This window comes from Schistocerca gregaria, chromosome 1 (genome assembly GCF_023897955.1).
Source record: "Schistocerca gregaria isolate iqSchGreg1 chromosome 1, iqSchGreg1.2, whole genome shotgun sequence".
Taxonomy (NCBI): Eukaryota; Metazoa; Arthropoda; class Insecta; order Orthoptera; family Acrididae; genus Schistocerca; species Schistocerca gregaria.
In genome coordinates this window covers 499,570,711-499,587,959 of record NC_064920.1, presented here as the reverse complement: position 1 = coordinate 499,587,959, position 17,249 = coordinate 499,570,711, and the positions used below count along the sequence as shown (strand labels likewise).

The window sequence follows — 17,249 nt, the reverse complement described above, 5'->3', positions numbered from 1 at the left end:
GCAGAATGTGAGCGTGGTTACCGATGAACCTGTGGGCCTTGCTCCAGCGCTCTACGGCGGTGGGCAGCAGCGAGTGCGCGAACCGGAAGGCGGCGCCGGCGAACGCGTCGATCACGCCTGGGTTCACGTTCGGGTCGTAGCCGTCCCAGTAGCCCTGCAACACAAGAGTACTTCTTCAATGCTGTTGAGCCGTAAGTCAACGTTTAATGTATACGTCGGTGTTACTCATATTATTCGTGTTTTTTAATGGCTCAGTTAATCTTCGAAATGCTGTTCATCTCGTAGATTAGAACAGCTTTTATCTAAGGGGTCCTGGTCACTGTAGAGGTGGAGTAGGATATTGGAAAGAAGAGGACTGGCGGATCATGTGACGGTTAGCGTACTCTACTGAAGTTGTATATACACAGGGTGCCAGAAATAGTCGGAAAAACATGCCAGGGCGTGCTACCATGTGCTACCATGAAACGCTACAAATATGAAAACAAAATATAATTTAGCAATCAATTAACTATTATTTCTTTGTAGACCACTGACGAAGCCTAATGCAATTATCAGAAAATGAAAATAAAAACATCTTTGGCAATACACGAGTAAAAGTTACCCCGATCCAAACAATAAACAACTCTCCGGTAGCAAATGAGGGAAAATGCTTGTAAATTTTCAGCTGATAGTATGAAAGATCGTCATCCATAAAGTTATGCAGGCTCCCTGTCGTTCCATCACGCGCGCGCGCTCACACACACACACACACACACACACACACACACACACAAAGATTCCGTCTAACATTATAAGATTATCATGAGATGTAAGAGAAAATCCGTGCACTCCTACTCATATCACGCAACAAGGAATCGCATGTGACACTCAGGCAGCCATCATTTCTCAAAACGTGCCAATTGATCTGTCAACTAGTTACATGTACCACATGTTATCTCGTCACAATACTTCTAAACCTTAAAATTGTGTGAGAATTAAGTGCACGTTGTTCATTGATTCGTAAGCTCCTAAAAAGTGAATTAGGCATAAGTTTAGAAACAGAAATAAATAAAGCTATAGTACACTACTCCAGTCTACAACGAACTTCATCTACGAAACTCAACGAAAGATTTAAGCTCTAAAGTAATCCTAAAAGTAATACTAGTCTATTAGGTTTTTAAAGCACTGATAAGCGCTCGAAGATGTAGATAGATTTATATGTCATCACTTGTTGTTCAATGGGAAATAAGACATAAATAATCTGCTAATCAAAGATACAATAAAGACTACACAAAAACTAACCTCCTTCTGTGTCAGCAGGCCGAACTTCTCCATGACTTCCTTGCCGAGGATGATGGGCAGGAATTCGTTGTAGGTGATGTGCTGGATCTCGGCTATGACGATACGGCGAGCTTCCTGAAGAGAGGAAAAGTAAAACTGAAATTGCTTGATTTCAACATTGCTCTTCCTGCTTTTTCATACGCATTCTGCCTTCTAGGTAGTACAAGTCTGTCCCAGTATACAATTCATTCATAGCGAAATAAAGTCATAAACATTATTTTTATGGGAAAAAGCAAATGTGTTGAACAAAAATAGGAAAGGGATTCGAACACAGCACGCTGCAGGAAGCATTCCAGTATTGTTTTGGATTAGAGAAACTGCTAACTAATTAACTAAACTCCACGGTTACATCAGATGGTGTCTGACTACAGCGCCTGCTATCTGCCTATGGCGTCACTGGATGTCACTATGTGGTTTTCGCACTGCCCTCTCGCCCGTGATATCGACTCGACTTTTCCAAAGTGGAGCCTCTATTCAAGCAGCTCTTTGAACGTTACCACAATGCTACGAGCTCCCCGTTCCCATCCTTCCTCCAAGGAAAAACTGTTGACAGTGCTCTGAACAGAAACCGGGACATTCGCCTGATAGTACGACACGCTAACCATTCAGAAACAGTGACTGACAGAAAACCAACAGACAAACTAAGTCAGGGAAGAGAGCGGGAATTTGAAACCTATTCTTCTAAAATGTCATTACACTGACTCATCCTGTGTTGCTTTGTGCAACGACCGTTGATTGGCTAGATAGTATGTCAGGAAACTCCTCATAGATTCCTCCAAGGAATTTAATTGATAAATTAATGAATCGTGGGGGCTTCAACACTTCTTTTCACCATAAACGTACAATAATGCATTGTTCAGTCCATGCAAAGTTTTTTCCTTTCGTCATCTGAGGGGTTTCCCACGCTCGGTACCGTTCAGTAAGTGCCCTTTTAGTTACAATAGTTACGAAGTCTGAATAAGGTAGACACACAAAGAAAGGTATTGTGCTATCCCGCTCTTTGCTAACTGGTCAGCAGTTTCCGGAATGTCCTTTGATCCAGAAAAAGTGCACTCTTTTATATTGTTTGCTACACTGATAGATTAGTTCCTGAAAGTCGGAGAGGTAACAGTTCGTTTTCGAGTTCCAGGATTGATGCTCTCGTTTTTATAGGGCGTTCCACACATCCGTTGTTATCAGAATATTTGGCAATGTGTATCTATGTGTTTCTTATTGCTAGAACCTCAGTCATAAAGCAGCTTGCTGCATGAGGAAGCTTGTAATAGTTTCTATTTCCATAACACGACAGAAATATGCAAACCCCGTTTCTTCCCCCGACTTCGACCCGTCTGTGTATAGCGGCATGTGTTGAACGATATCTAGTAGCTCTAGGGTAGAAGTAGAGAAGCGCCTTTGTTGATACGGTATGTATTGTTTGTAGCGAAAGTTTTCATATTGAAGTTTGAACATCGGAGATATCACATCATTCAGTATGCGAGAATGATATGTTGTAGTTGACAGTTAATAGACGTATTTCTTTGTCGCGTGGTACATCCCTGGCTGGACAATTTCGTTGAATGTGTTAGTTCTCTGAAGAAGTGGAGATGGAGATACAGCTGCTCCGCGAAGCATAAATAGATGTAAACAAATTTTCAACTTTTTTTTTTTTGCCGAGTAGAATGCTTGGTTGACTATGACGTCGTTCAGACGAAGCGCTAATGGTCATGGCATGAAGGTTTCAACTATTGTTTCTGAAACTTTTACTCAGACATTTACATGGAGGGTAAGAGTTGTGTGGCATTATTGTCTGAAAGACCCCGTAGGGTTGGTCCAGTCACCTAATCTAAACAGAGTTTCATTCCTCTGCACAGAACAGCTTCTTTCCATGCGTTATGTGAGAGTTGTGCCTTAAGTGTGATTATTGCATGTGACAATAATAAATATATGTTTAGTGTGGTGTTGTGTATGTTGTATGACGACGACGAAATGGAAAGGGAAAACTACAATGCCGACACATAGCCTACTCCTTAGGAATAACACCAAGGGGCCGCCGGACTTAACGTGTCCATATGACAGTCGGATCACCATCAAAAGCACCGCGGGACCTCATTTCGTGAGACACTAAGGATGGGGTCCGGAGTTTAATCTAGGATATTTATGCAAAGTCTCTTCCCTAGCTGGCCAAATACTGTCGGCGAAAATTCTTTTCACCATGAGGATTCTAACCGGCCACCTTCGAGCACAGGCGTTCGCTAGCGATCTCGGCCACGAAAGCTTGTTCAAGAGCATAACTTGGTCACATTCTCAGTGTTTACCTGCCACTGGCCGTAAATATCTTCCTTACAGCTGATGCTGATTATGGGACTCCTTTTATGGGGATACTGACGTTGCACTACAGTTCTATGTCCTTGGTTCTGTACTTCCTGCTGTATCTCTTATTTAATTTTTTGACGAAACATTGAAACGATAACTTCTCTGCTGCACTGACTTGGGACAACGTCTTCCGGTCAGTGAGTGAGTCGCGCCGCTGCTCACCTGGAAGAGCGTCTCGTCGTCCCAGTGGGGGTTGACCTGGGCGAGTCCGTTGGCGACGCGGTTGTGCTCCCGCGCCATCAGCGTGTGCATACACGTCAGCACCAGCTGCTCGTTCACTCGAATCTCACCTGCAACACAGGGAGGGCCGTGAGCAAGTGCAAATTGCTCTATTTTGTTTCCTACCATTTACAAATCACTTACCAGCTTGTGACTAAGACAGTTATGTTTGCGCAGTCTAAGTACATAAGGTTATTTGATTTCTTATTATTTTGGTAATCAGTAACAACGTTGTATCTTTAAATACTTGTCAACTTAAAACTACTTAGGAAACCATAGTGCTTAAAATTAACAATTTATATATTAAGAACACAGGAAAATAGGAAGACAGAGAGAATGTTACAGAAAGCCAACACTGATACTGTCTAGGACGGAGTACGTCAGAAAGACATCGATCCTCTTCTTCCTGGATAACGATCACACGATCTACTGCTACTCCTCTACGAGTGCGAAAACATCAGAGGTAGTCTAAACCTGACGCTCTCAGATGGTGTCACTGTACGTTATCTTAAGCAGTACTTGTAAGTTACAAGTTGTGAAGACACAGGCCACAGTGACCGCAATACTTGATGGACTGCAACAGCTGTACGCCAGCAATCGCTATCAGAAGAAGAAATCGTATACAGTCGTTTTATAATTGGTTATTTCTTGGATGTGTTCAATCCTCTGTATTCCTCTACAGTTTCTACTCTCTGCAACTCCCTCTGATACCAGGAGTAATTTTCTAAAGTCTTAATACATGTTCTGTTCTCCTGTCCCTTCTTATTGTCAGTGGTCTTCCCATGTATGGTTCGCCCCGATAGCTGAGTGGTCAGCGTGAAGGATTGCCGTCCTACAGGCCCGGGTCATTCCCGCCAGGGTCGGGGATTTTCTCCGCTCAGGGACTGGGTGTTGTGTTGTCTTCACCATCATTTCATCCCCATACGGCGCGCAGGTCGCCCAACGTGGCGTCGAATGTAATAAGACTTACACCAAGGTGACCGGACCTGCCTCGTAAGGGACCTCCCGGCCAATGACGCTAAACGCTCATTTCCATTTCCCACGTATTCCCTTCCTCGCCTATAGTGCAGAGTACCTCCTCGCTGCATACCCTGTTAGTCCATATAATTCTTAACGTTCTTCTGTAGCACCACATCTCAAATGCTTCGATTCTCTCCTCTTCCGGTTTTCCCACAATCCATGATTCAGTTCCATACCATGCAGTGCTCCAACGTACAGTCTCTCAAATTACGACCTTCGTTTGATACTAGTACATCTGTCTTGGTCAGGAATTCCCGTTTTGTCTGTGCTAGTCTACTTTTTATGTCCTCCTTGCTCCATCCGTCATGGGTTATTTTGCTGTCTAGGTAGGAGAATTCCTTAACTTCATCTACTTGGTGCTTCATTTTACGTTTATTGCTGTTCTCATTTCTACTACTTCTCATTAGTTTCGTCTTTCCTAGTTTTACTCTCCATCCACGTTCTGTACTCATTAGACTGTTCATATCATTCAACAAATCCTGTAGTTCTTCGCCTTCACGGAGGTCAGCAATGTCATCAGCAAATCTTATCGTTGATAGCCTTTCACCGAGAATTTTAATCCCACTCTTAAATCTTTCTTCTATTTCCATCATCGTTTCATCAATATACAGATTGAATACTAAAGCGAAACACTATGAGCTCGTCTTACACTCTTTCTAACCAAAGCACTTCGTTCTTGGCATCTAATCTTCCTGTTTCCTCTTAGTTCTCGAATTACCCTTCTTTCCCTACAGCTTATTTCTATTTTCCTCGGTATTTTGACTATCTTGCACCATTTTACGTTGACGAATGATTTTGCCAGCTTGTCAGATCCTATGAACGTGTCTTGATTTTTCTTCCATTATCAAGCGCAATGGCAGGACTGTCTAGCTGATGGCTTTATCTTTCCTACGGTCACACTGGTCGTCATGTATCAGACCCGCAACATTCTTTTCCGTTTTTCTGTATATTGTTATTGTCAGAAACTTCGATTTCTCTTAAAATATAATGTTACTGTCTAATGAACACTCCTGGGATTAAACATTAAGTCCTCACTCTATGTTTATCTGTCATCCCCTACGCCGCTATCGTGTGGTCTGCTATCACTGCTATTGTCGTGTGCTCTAGTGTTGTCTGTGGAATTATTCGTCGCCTGTGTTCGTTGTCGCCTGTATTTTCATTGCTACGAGTACTCTTTACGCAGCACTCTAGATATTCTGTCTGCAGAGTAGTTGAGATCGGTCCACAACGTTTGCTCTCTAAGTGATTGTGTTATGTAGTCGTGTGAGGCTTCTGGTCGTCTCCCCTGAAACCAACGGTACAATGTAGAAAGAAGTGCTCTGGGATCCCTCCATCTCTGCAGGCAAAATCAGCCTCCCGACGGAAGTGATTGTAAACAAACTTTTACAGAGACAAGCTAGTATCACGTAGAATAAAGCACAAATAAAAATAAAATCAACGAGCTTATTTCAGAGGCGGTGGTACGGGAACATTATGCTGTAACTCTGAAGTTCATTTTACTTATCGACACTTGTAAACTTATTTGTTTTAAATGGTTTAGAACAATGACATATCATATATCTTGACTATCTGCTATAATGGATGTTTCATAATTATTATATTTGAGCTCCGAATCGTAAATAAATCAAATGCCTGTACTACAAATAGTCATTTGTGCTAATGACAATGTCCGTCATCTTTCTCACTCTGTTAAACTGTCAAGGTCATACGCCCACAAAGTTCTATGCAGTCAAACTGTCGTACACAGATAAAGCGACTGCGGAAGAGTCGCAATGTATGTGCTATAACTAGAGCCGCACTCTGCCAAAACTACGATTCGGTAGTTCTAGTACACTACATAAATTACGTAGCAAATGATAGAACTACCGGCAGAAGTTGTATAAATGGAACAAAAAAAAAACGTAAGGGAATGCGTAAGAGAGAAAATTCGTATTTTTGTTTGTTTGTTTGTTTGGTTGGCACATAATTAGAATCGCAAATCACTCAACTATAGTCCATTGCATATTTTCTATCCTTACAGAAAAAAGCGCATTTCATAAATAAAAAAAAATAGCTGGGCGTTTAACTTGTGCGTTCTTACGTAGCCAAAACAATTTATTTTATACTTACTATCAAATTCTTCAGCATGACCAAAGACAAAAGTATCCTGTTGTTAGTGATAAATGCAAAATTTGTTTATGAATAATAGAAAATTGTTTTGTATAATATATTCGCTATTGCAAATATGGACAACCATCAGCTGTGTAACTGAATGGCGAAATGAAAATTTGTGGCTGACCGCTACTCGAAGCCGGATTTTCCGTCTGTCACGAGCGGTCGCCTTACCATTAGGCTACCCGAGCACGTATCATGGCCAGATCCAGACTTCCATATGTCGTCAACCACGTGTCTACAACCTGCACTCGAACAACCATTACACATCCGTCAAAAAATGTTTTGCATCAACCCGGTTCCAAGAACTCCTGAAGATAGGCGTTGACTGTGGATATTGTATCACAGACACAGTCCCTTTGACTGTTCAGAGATGTCACTAAACCCACCCAAAAAATGTAAACACCCATGCATGAGCAGCACCTGTTACACGGAAGGGTTCTGACAGCCGATCAGTCCCAGTATTTCCAACAGGAAGTAGATACACGGCTCGTGTTGTCTGTAGTTCAACCATGCCTACACGGTCAGTACTGCGGTTCGATCGCGTCGGCATTGTTAGTTCGTGCCAGGAAGGGCTCTCAACAACGGAAGTGTCCAGACGTCTCTGAGTGAACCAAAGTGACGTTGTTCGAACGTGGAGGAGTTACAGAGAGACAGGAACTGTCGATGATATCCTCGCTTAGGCCGCCCAAGGGCTACTCCTGCAGCGGATGACCGTTACCTACGGATTATGGCTCGGAGGAACCGTGACAGCAACGCCACCATGTTGAATAACGCTTTTCGAGCAGCCACAGGACATCGTGTTACGACTCAAACTCCGCGCAATAGGCTGCATGATGCGCAACTTCACTCCCGACGTCCATGGCGAGATCCATCTTTGTAACCACGACACCATGCTGCGCGGTACAGATGGGCCCAACAATGTGCCCAGTGGACCGCTCAGGATTGGCATCCTGGTTATTTTTTAGCCAGATCTCGTAAGTTCACTATTATTTGTGTCGTACGTTATCATAATTGAAACAGCGAAACCATTGAAACATTAGATAGATTGCACAAATAGAACTCCTAACGTAATACTGTCAAGTCTGCGAGGCCACTGTCATTCATAAAACATTTCATTCTGAAGGCAACAAATTCTGTGGATTCTCCATTTTAAAACAAGTATAGTCAGGATATCATCAGCTTCCTTAACTTCAAAATTAATAGTAAAATATCTTTTATGAGGTGCATATAAAAGTAAAGCAGAAAAGTATTTGAAATTAACTTAAATACATTATTTGATTCAATCCAAAGAAAAAATTCACGTCACAATTACTATTTACGTCATTGGCTTACACTGATCAGTCAGAAAATTATGACCACCGACCTATTATGGATAATACCCGTCCACGCAATGGGAGCGACACCTGGCGAGGAGTGACTGCTAGTCAGAAACACGCACGGTGGATGTAGTAGCAGTGAGTGTGCTGTCCGTATATGGAATATGGAAGCCACGCGATCAACACTATGTGATCAAAAGTATCCGAACACCAGGTTGAAAATGACTTAATTGTTAGTGGTGCCCTCCATCGGTAATACTGGAATACTCTTAGACTTGATAATAGCTTCCATTCTCGCAGGCATAAGTTCAGTCAGGTGCTGGAAGGTTTCTTGGGGAATGGCGGCCAATTCTTCCCCGAATGCTGCTCTAAGGAGAGGTATCGATGTCGGTTGGTGAAGCCTGGCACGAAGTCGGCGTTCCGAAACATCCCAAAGGTGTTCTATAGAATTCACGTCAGGACTCTGTACAGGCCAGCCCATTACATGGATGTTATTGTCGTGTAACACCTCCGCCAGAACCCAGAAAACTTTTATGTCGACTGAAAAACGTATGTTTTTGGTGGTGTCCGGATACTTTTGTTCAGAGAGTGTATCTGGGTTTGACCAAGGGCAGACTGCGATGGCCCGGAGATTCGGCACGATCATTTCGGAAACTGCACGATTTGTCTGGTATTCGAGGAGTGCTGTGATGAGTGCCTTCAACACATGGAGAAATCAATACTGGCAGAAGTAAAGCTGTGAGTACCGGGCGTGAGTCGTGCTTCGGTAGCTCAGTTGGTAGAGCACTTGCCCGCGAAAGGCAAAGGTCCCGAGTTCGAGTCTCGGTCGGGCACACAGTTTTAATCTGCCAGGAAGTTTCATATCAGCGCACACTCCGCTGCAGAGTGAAAATCTCATTCAAGGTGAAACCATGTCCAAACGTCGTATTGTTGGGTGGTCTCCCTGTACCAGATGCCGGACATCGTAGACTGACCAGACTGGTAAAACACGACAGTCGGCGAACTGTGTCGGAACTATCATCAGACTACAATGCTGGGCAAAGTAGAATGGTGTCTGAGCATACAATCACCGAACACCCCTAACGATGGGCACCCACAGCCGACCCATGCATGTGCCAACGTTAATATCAATCACATCGGCAACTACGAGTGAAATGGGCACGTGACTGTCGACACTGGGCGTTGGCGCAGTGGCAGAGCGTTGCATGGTTTGATTTATCCTGATACCTTCATCATGCCGGTGGGAGGGCCTGAGTCCGCCGTCTTCCAAGAGAACAGCTCCTTAACAGCTGTACGGAGATAAGCAGTCGGCGACTCCATTACGCTCTGGGGAACATTCAGGAGGGTATCCATGGGACCAGTGGAGATCGTGGAAGGCACCAAGACGGCCAAGGAGTATCGGGGGATGTGGTGGGTGGTAAAGCACTTCCTAGCCCCATAGATCGACCAAACAAACCAAGACCTGCGCCTCATGCGACCGAGCATTGTCCTGCAAAATGATGGGAAGTCATGTAGAAAATTTCGCCACTTCTTTCTGTAGGCTGTGCATTTTTGGAACATAGCCTGGGACCAGCTGCGATTTATTTGGTCGATCGATGGAGCTGGGAAGTGCTGAACCACCCCGCACTTAAGCCCTTGTCACGTCAGATTTTCCTAATTGAAAAAAGCACTTCACGGCATTCGCTTCAGAACTGTTACAGAGATTCGTTGGGCAATAGACCGTTCCTCTCGAACTGTCAACGCAACTGGCGTTGCGAACAACTTCCACTTCGCTTCTAAAGCGATATACACATTGCTAGTGACTAGAGAATGGAGAACAGTAAAACTCTGTAGGTTGTAAATAAGTAGTTGGCACTATTAAAGTTCGTACCCTTGCACAGACAGGAATTATATCAATGTTTAGCAGTCCATCGTCTTGATATCTACTTATTGCATCTAAAATCTCTTAGCGTTAACATTGTGAATAGTGCTTTGAGCACAACTGACCTCCCTCGAAGCAGTACATGGACCTGTTGGGACGCGTGCAGCCCTCATCCGGGATGTCCAGCTTGAGCGGCAGCAGGTCCTTGAGCCCATATTCATTGAAAACGGGATTCATACGGAGCAGACCACCATAGCCGGCGCGTAGATGCCTGTAACACGACGGCACGTTGCACGATGACCTCCACATAGTATCAAAAGTCTTACATGTGCGCTATGCCCTGTGGATGTTTCTAAATGTAAGATCACATTATAATATGACAGTGTTACAAAACTATTCATTGTTATTAAAAAATTTTCGTGGCTACGGGACTACATTATAAGCATTAATAAATGAAAAACTGTTGGACAAAGTGGGATAATACTGGGTCATGGGACGAAACCAAGTACCATGTTTATAATGTACTGTTTATGCCCTCTGGTGGAGAGATGCAGAATTACACTCCACTAGTCAAGAATGTTCAGTTTACCGCGCCTTTGAAGGTAAATTTGTGTTACGGTATCATCTGATTAATGTTCGTTTGTTTTTAATCTACAGGTATTTCATAGTCATTACATTTATAAAAACTCTATTTAGTCAGGAATATTAGTTTATTAGTAAGTTTTTATACATTAGCAAACTATAGGGATTTTATTCAATAGTAACGTGAATTTCTTATGTTTTTATTACGTTTACACTCGGGGAAGACCGGGTATGTTGAGTGGGGGCAAGACGGGGCATTACCCGGTCTTGCTGACCATATAATACTGCATTACAAATTGATTTTTTTGTCTGAGCCAAATATGGTGAGAACTTAGCAAAGGAAGACAAAGACAATTATGCAGCCAGACGGTCATGTCAGGGGTAATAAACGAAGCGTTATCGGCTAGGATGGGTTTCTTGAAAGCTGCAAGGACCTTCAATGTTTCACAAAGTACCTTAGAAGACAGATCAAAAAGGGCTAGGACAAATAAAATAATTGCTAAGGAAGTGGCAATTAAAGGACGATTGGGCCCATATCCACTTGTGTTTTCAGAACAAGAGGGAACAAATTGTTCGATCATATTTTAATACTAGAGAGTGGACTTTCTGGTTTAACTCTGAAAGATATCCGGAGATTACCTTACGATCTTGCAATCAAAAATAATTTGAAGCATAAATTCAACGATGATACGAGTATGGTTGGAACGAACTACTTATATTGTTTCCCAAACAAAGTTTCTTTAAGATTTCCGGAAAATACTTCGGTATCAAAAGCTATGGGTTTCAATAAACTGCATGTTGACGAGTTTTTTTTTATTTGTTAGAATATCTATGTGAGTAGCACAAGTTTTCTTCTTGTGGTGTATATAGTGTCGATGAATCAGGAATAACCACTGCTTCTATCAACCATCAGAAGTTTTTGCTTTTCGAGGAAAAAACAGGTTGGATCATTAGCATCGGCTGAGCGTGGCGCTTTTGTTACTGCAGCCGGTAATTTCATGCCAATAATGTTTATATTTCTCTTCGAAAAGAGATAAACCTCTTACTCACTGATGAAACACCACCAGTGCTCAATATTCATCCTTCTGGATGGATGCAAACTGAAATTTTTACGTACTGGTTCCAAAAGTTGGTCTTTTTTTTCAAGCCATCTGTAGATAACCAGTTCTCTTGATTTTGCACGGGCATGCCACATATACAAAGAGCCTCGATAAGCACCGGTCTCTTTTTGAAACCAAGTATGTTGAATCGTTTACGAATGAGCCCCGCTGCTCTAAAGGTTTGGAACCACAAGCATTTTGTAGTGACACACTGGCTGCGTCGTCTCTAGGTTAAACAGTTTAGCACCAAAGGCTTTTGAGTATTAGCTTGTAAGTAGGCTGTTTAGGTTTTTATATTGGTAACGCCACGTAGCGCACTGTATGAAAATCACTGGTTGTGCTGTGTGCAGTCTGTGGCTGGTTGGAATTGTTGTAATACTCGCCATTGTAGTGTCGGGCAGCTGGATGTTAACAGCGCGTAGCGTTGCGCAGTTAGAGGTGAGCCGCCAGCAGTGGTGGATGTGGGGAGAGAGATGGCGGAGTTATGAAATTTGTAAGACTGGATGTCATGAACTGCTACATACATTATGAATTTTCAGCACTAGTAAGTTAAATACATTGTTTGTTCTCTATCAAAATCTTTCATTTGTTAACTATGCCTATCAGTAGTTAGTGCCTTCAGTAGTTCGAATCTTTTATTTAGCTGGCAGTAGTGGCGCTCGCTGTATTGCACTAGCTGGAGTAACGAAGATTTTTGTGAGGTAAGTGATTTGTGAAACGTATAGGTTAATTTAGTCAGGGCCATTCTCTTGTAGGGATTACTGAAAGTCAGTTTGCGTTGCGCTAAAAAAATATTGTGTGTCAGTTTAAGCACAGTCTTGTGTAAATTGTTCTAAGGGGACGTTTCAAGTTATCCGATCTTACCCCATTTTCCCCTAACATTTGTCAGCTGCTAAGAATCTTTACCCTACTACTTCAGTATGTCGTGTCAACATTTCCGAAAACTTAGCGCTAGATTTCTGTTTGGAGACGACACTATCCCAAACGAAAAGCAGGTCAATCCCTTAGCATTATTCAAGCTTCCCATCTGCCTCCATTATACGTTGCGCTGTTAGAGAAAATCTTTAATACATGTAGAGAAGAGAGTGGAAATACGGAAACTCTCCTGAAGGATGTATAGACATTCATTTATTGAGCCTGCCATCTTTCAGGTCACAGGAAAATATTACGCAGTACAGCGATGTTGGTTCAGAAGTGAAACAGAAACAGCGGGCTGTTGTAAAACCCCAGCAGTGACCAGAAAGCCCAAAAACATCGATATATGTTGAAGGCAAAACAGAAAAGTTTCGTTAGCAGCTAAGGTCACGTTCTTTCCTTTTGATATCTAAAATTGGTGCCTGACCTCTTTTGGCGACGCATGAGAGCTTTGTTCACTCATTCTAGGCCCTGTTGCCATGAAGCACAGTGAACGGAAAAATTCACTGCTGGAGATGAGATAATGTGTCGCAAATTTAAAACTCGCTCTTAGATCTTCAATATGAAAATAATTTCCTTCACAAGCAAGAGCACGTAATTGGGGGCTTTGATTAAGGAGAAATTAATAAAACTGAATTGCTGGTTGAGATCTCTCACCTCAGTGGAAGTGATCTGAGTAAAAGTGATAGATGACAGCCAAACCACAGCGTTTTAGTGAGTCTATAGGTCGTAATTTTTCAGAAGGCGGAAGAATAAGAAAGGTTCCATAAAAAGAGTATTTTCGCTATTGATACTGTGGGACTACAACTACACGCAGGTGCGTTATGGGATTCCATTAGACCCACTTCCAACGTACTGGGCAAATATTCCAAATTTGGACTTCCTAGGCTCTAAAATTCCCGAATCTACAATGGGTCAGTACTTAGACAACACATAGATGATGATAAGGATATATTCCCTCTCTATCCATCTCCCTCCCTCCACCCCTCCCGCTCTCCCTGTGGGTCCCCTTTAGTGAAAACATAGGCTCTTCAACAGGACAAATCTCAAACAACCTTCTCTATTTTAGGATGGTAATTAAAAAATCGCAGTTGGTTGCTCGCTGACCAACGCAGGGTAATCACAGCTACACTTTTTTGTTACATTGGCATCTCTGTAAACAAGACAGTTTTATAATAGCTTGACAGCGGTTTCATTCTTGTATAACTTTTTTCTTTTGGTTTTTTTTATAGCATAGAGCCCCTTGTTTGTGACACAAGTATTTTATTCGTGGTTTCGTCTTCCTTTAATTGATAAGTGAATACACTTTTGTGATATACCTACTGGCTTACGACATATGGTACATAGACACACAAAACACGATATTGTTATTGAACAACGTTTCTTTTCTCTCCCACATCAGTTTCTTTGCACAACGGAAGCATTAGTAATGGCCCAAAGAGAAAGGTTTTTCCTGTAGGTTGTAAAGCGTAAGATGTTGCGACTGAAAACCTTACCTGGCAAACTTCTCAGTGACTCCATACACAGTGTTTCCATCAAGAACGGCAGTGAGTGTGTTATACTGTGCCCTGGAACCTGTGGAAGAAGAGACGCGACCGTTAGACATAGTTATTTTGATGGTTGTTGTTAAAATATTTTTTCGTTATGTGATAAAGATATTATATCAGAATACGAGCAGAAGGAGGTTGTCCATCGCATATTTGAAAAAATAACAATACTTCACAATTGGATATTTTTTTACTGAACCAAAATTTGTTCTAACAAATGCATTTAAATTTGCTAGCAACTACTGTGTTATGTAGCTATCGCACGAAAACTTATTTTAAAACACAGAACATGGCCAAATGCTGTTTTATAAATATAGCGTACTTTAAGGAGTTAGTGGTCTTCATATGTATATACAGTTAAGGCTCATCGGCCATTTGACTATCTTCTTCTGTGCGGATCCACAAACAGTGCCCGAACTCTTAGGGGAATCGGTAAAAAGCCGCGAGTAATGAGTATAATGGGCAGAGGCTCTGTGAATATAGTGCGGGACAATAAGTTGGGAATGTGGGTCTCACGAGAGGCGTGCCAGAGATAAGTCCCTGCAGTCGCACTATCCTCTGTGTCCTCGGTGGCTCAGAACGTAGAGCGTCTACCATATAAGCAGGTGATCCCGGGTTCAAGTCCCGGCCGGGGCACACATTTTCAACTGTCCCCGTTGACATACATCAACATCTGTATGCAGCTAGGGGTATTCATTTCATTGTAATTAGTGGTCTTTGCTGCGACCTGCAAATATATTTCTGCAGATGTACTTCGATATTGTTTTAATATTAGTCTGATTAAGAAACGACCAACTTCCAGCGATTTTAACTGAAACTCGTTCAGTCTACATTATTAGAAAGCATAGAATAAATAACATATGGAACTGTTAACTGTTCAGATGAACTCTTTGAGTACTGGAAAACGAATGTTATTTGATTCTGTCGTATTATGAAGACTACAACGTTGAATGGAATCTCTTTTCTCTATGTATCAGTTTCACAGGACGTGACTATCAGATTAGTTGGCCTGAAAATATTTTGAATAAGGTGTAAATGAGAATGTACACAAGTGTTCACCGTTTAAACAATATGACGTGGTCTGCCACCCGATTGTCTTCGATTGCTATGTCTTGTCAAATACCTACTGGTGGCCGTTTGTCAGTTTTCCGATTTAAGCCTCCTCCTGTCATTCACTCAAGTTTTTCAAGCAGTTCTAAAGGAATCGAATCCATAATTTTGAATTTGAAGTACGAAAACCATTACTGAGCTGACGCCACACTCAGTAATAAAAGATAAATACTTCAGAAATAATTGCTTTTCGAAACTTCCTACGTTTATGGCTGATGTATTTACGGTTATGAATGTTGAATGTATGAAACAGATCATGGAGAAGTTTTTGTAATAACAGTCTGAAATACATAATCATCAGTTTGAGGCTTGCTGTCAAGGTAAAACGATGTTCCTTACCGGGACTCGAACCCGAAACCTTTCCTTTCGCGTGCAAAGTTCTTGCCACTGAGCTACTTGTCTGAACATGACGCTACCCTCAGGGCAAAATCTTTTCTGTCCCACTACATCCTGCCTGGTCTCCTCCCCCAAACAACCCCAACCCACTACATCGTTCAGCCACTTTCTCGAAATCCTTTTCATTAGCAGGAACTCGTCTCTGCAGTATTCTCCCGCGTTATATTAGAGAACTGAATAACATCATCAGCTTCAGAAGGCAGTTAATGACATAGAGCTATAAACATGGCTGCTTGGTTCAGTGACCGTTTATAAATTAAAGTTGAACTAAATAAGCCTTCGGTCACAATTTTTAGACTTTTTGTCTAGGTTTCAACACTTCTAAGAGTGTCTTCATCAGAATTTAAATATTTAAAGTGGTCTATAACATAATTACAAATTTATGGGGAAGAAAATTTTTATATAAAAATGTAAGTACTAACTAACAGTACAAGAAAGAGACAGTACTTACATGTCACGTATAAAGTAAATAACAAGCAAGAACGGCGTAAAACACGTTTATCAACAGGTATGAGCAGCCCACAGTGGCTCGCCTTTCATGTATTCTCTTTAAAATTTTATATAAAAAAATTTTCCCATAAATTTGTAATTTTGTTATAGCCCAATTTAAATATTTAAATTCTGATGAAGACACTCTTAGTATTGTTGAAACCTGGTCAAGAAGACTAAAAATTGTGACCTAGGGCTTATTTAGTTCAACTTTAAGTTAATGACATATCTGCTGAAGTTAAAATAATGATTTCCATCTTCCCTGTACTCACTCGTTACCTTTGTACTTCGTTCTTCCCAAACACATCTTCCTCATTTCGCGGTATTGTTAGCTGCTACAGTCTTCTAAAATTTCCTTTCCCCATAACTCTCTATATCATAAAATATATATTTTACACAAGAATACATTCTTTCTATATCTGCCACTATTATTACTATTGTTATTGCTGTTATTAGTATTATCATTATCACTATTAGTGGCAGCAGCAGCAGTGGTAATAATTAGTTCATAGTCACCATTATTTACTCAAACTGACACTTCAGACACTCAAATTATTTTAATATTATTTCTCATATTAAAATTGTAATTTCTTAGGTAATTATAATGTAGAAAAGATACTGTCTGTGTGAAAACCTGCTCCGGTGCACGAGAGCGCCAGATAGTCCTAATGAAGTCAGATAAAGTAATTAAAAAAGAGAAAGAAATTCCAAGTTCCACTCACGTATCCTCACAGCTGATCTACCGCGAGGACCTCTCTCCTATGTTCCAAATTCTGCATGCCTAGCAGAACTAGCACTTCTGGAAGAAAGGCTTTTGCGAAAAAGTAGCTTAGGAACGGACTGGGGGATTTTTTCCAGAGTGAATTTT

The 17,249-nt window shown here is 41.6% G+C and overlaps 1 protein-coding gene across 1 annotated transcript in view; it reads right to left on the bottom strand.

Annotated features, from left to right (window-relative positions):
* LOC126353995 (chorion peroxidase-like) overlaps nt 1-17,249 on the bottom strand; it is a 222,827-nt gene that overhangs the window by 23,426 nt on the left and 182,152 nt on the right. Inside the window, exons 8-12 of the mRNA XM_050003304.1 lie at nt 14,336-14,414; nt 10,368-10,513; nt 3,835-3,962; nt 1,282-1,395; nt 22-154 (exon numbers count right to left, since the gene is read on the bottom strand). Coding sequence (XP_049859261.1) covers nt 22-154; nt 1,282-1,395; nt 3,835-3,962; nt 10,368-10,513; nt 14,336-14,414 — 600 coding nt within the window. The remainder of the gene's footprint in view (nt 1-21; nt 155-1,281; nt 1,396-3,834; nt 3,963-10,367; nt 10,514-14,335; nt 14,415-17,249) is intronic.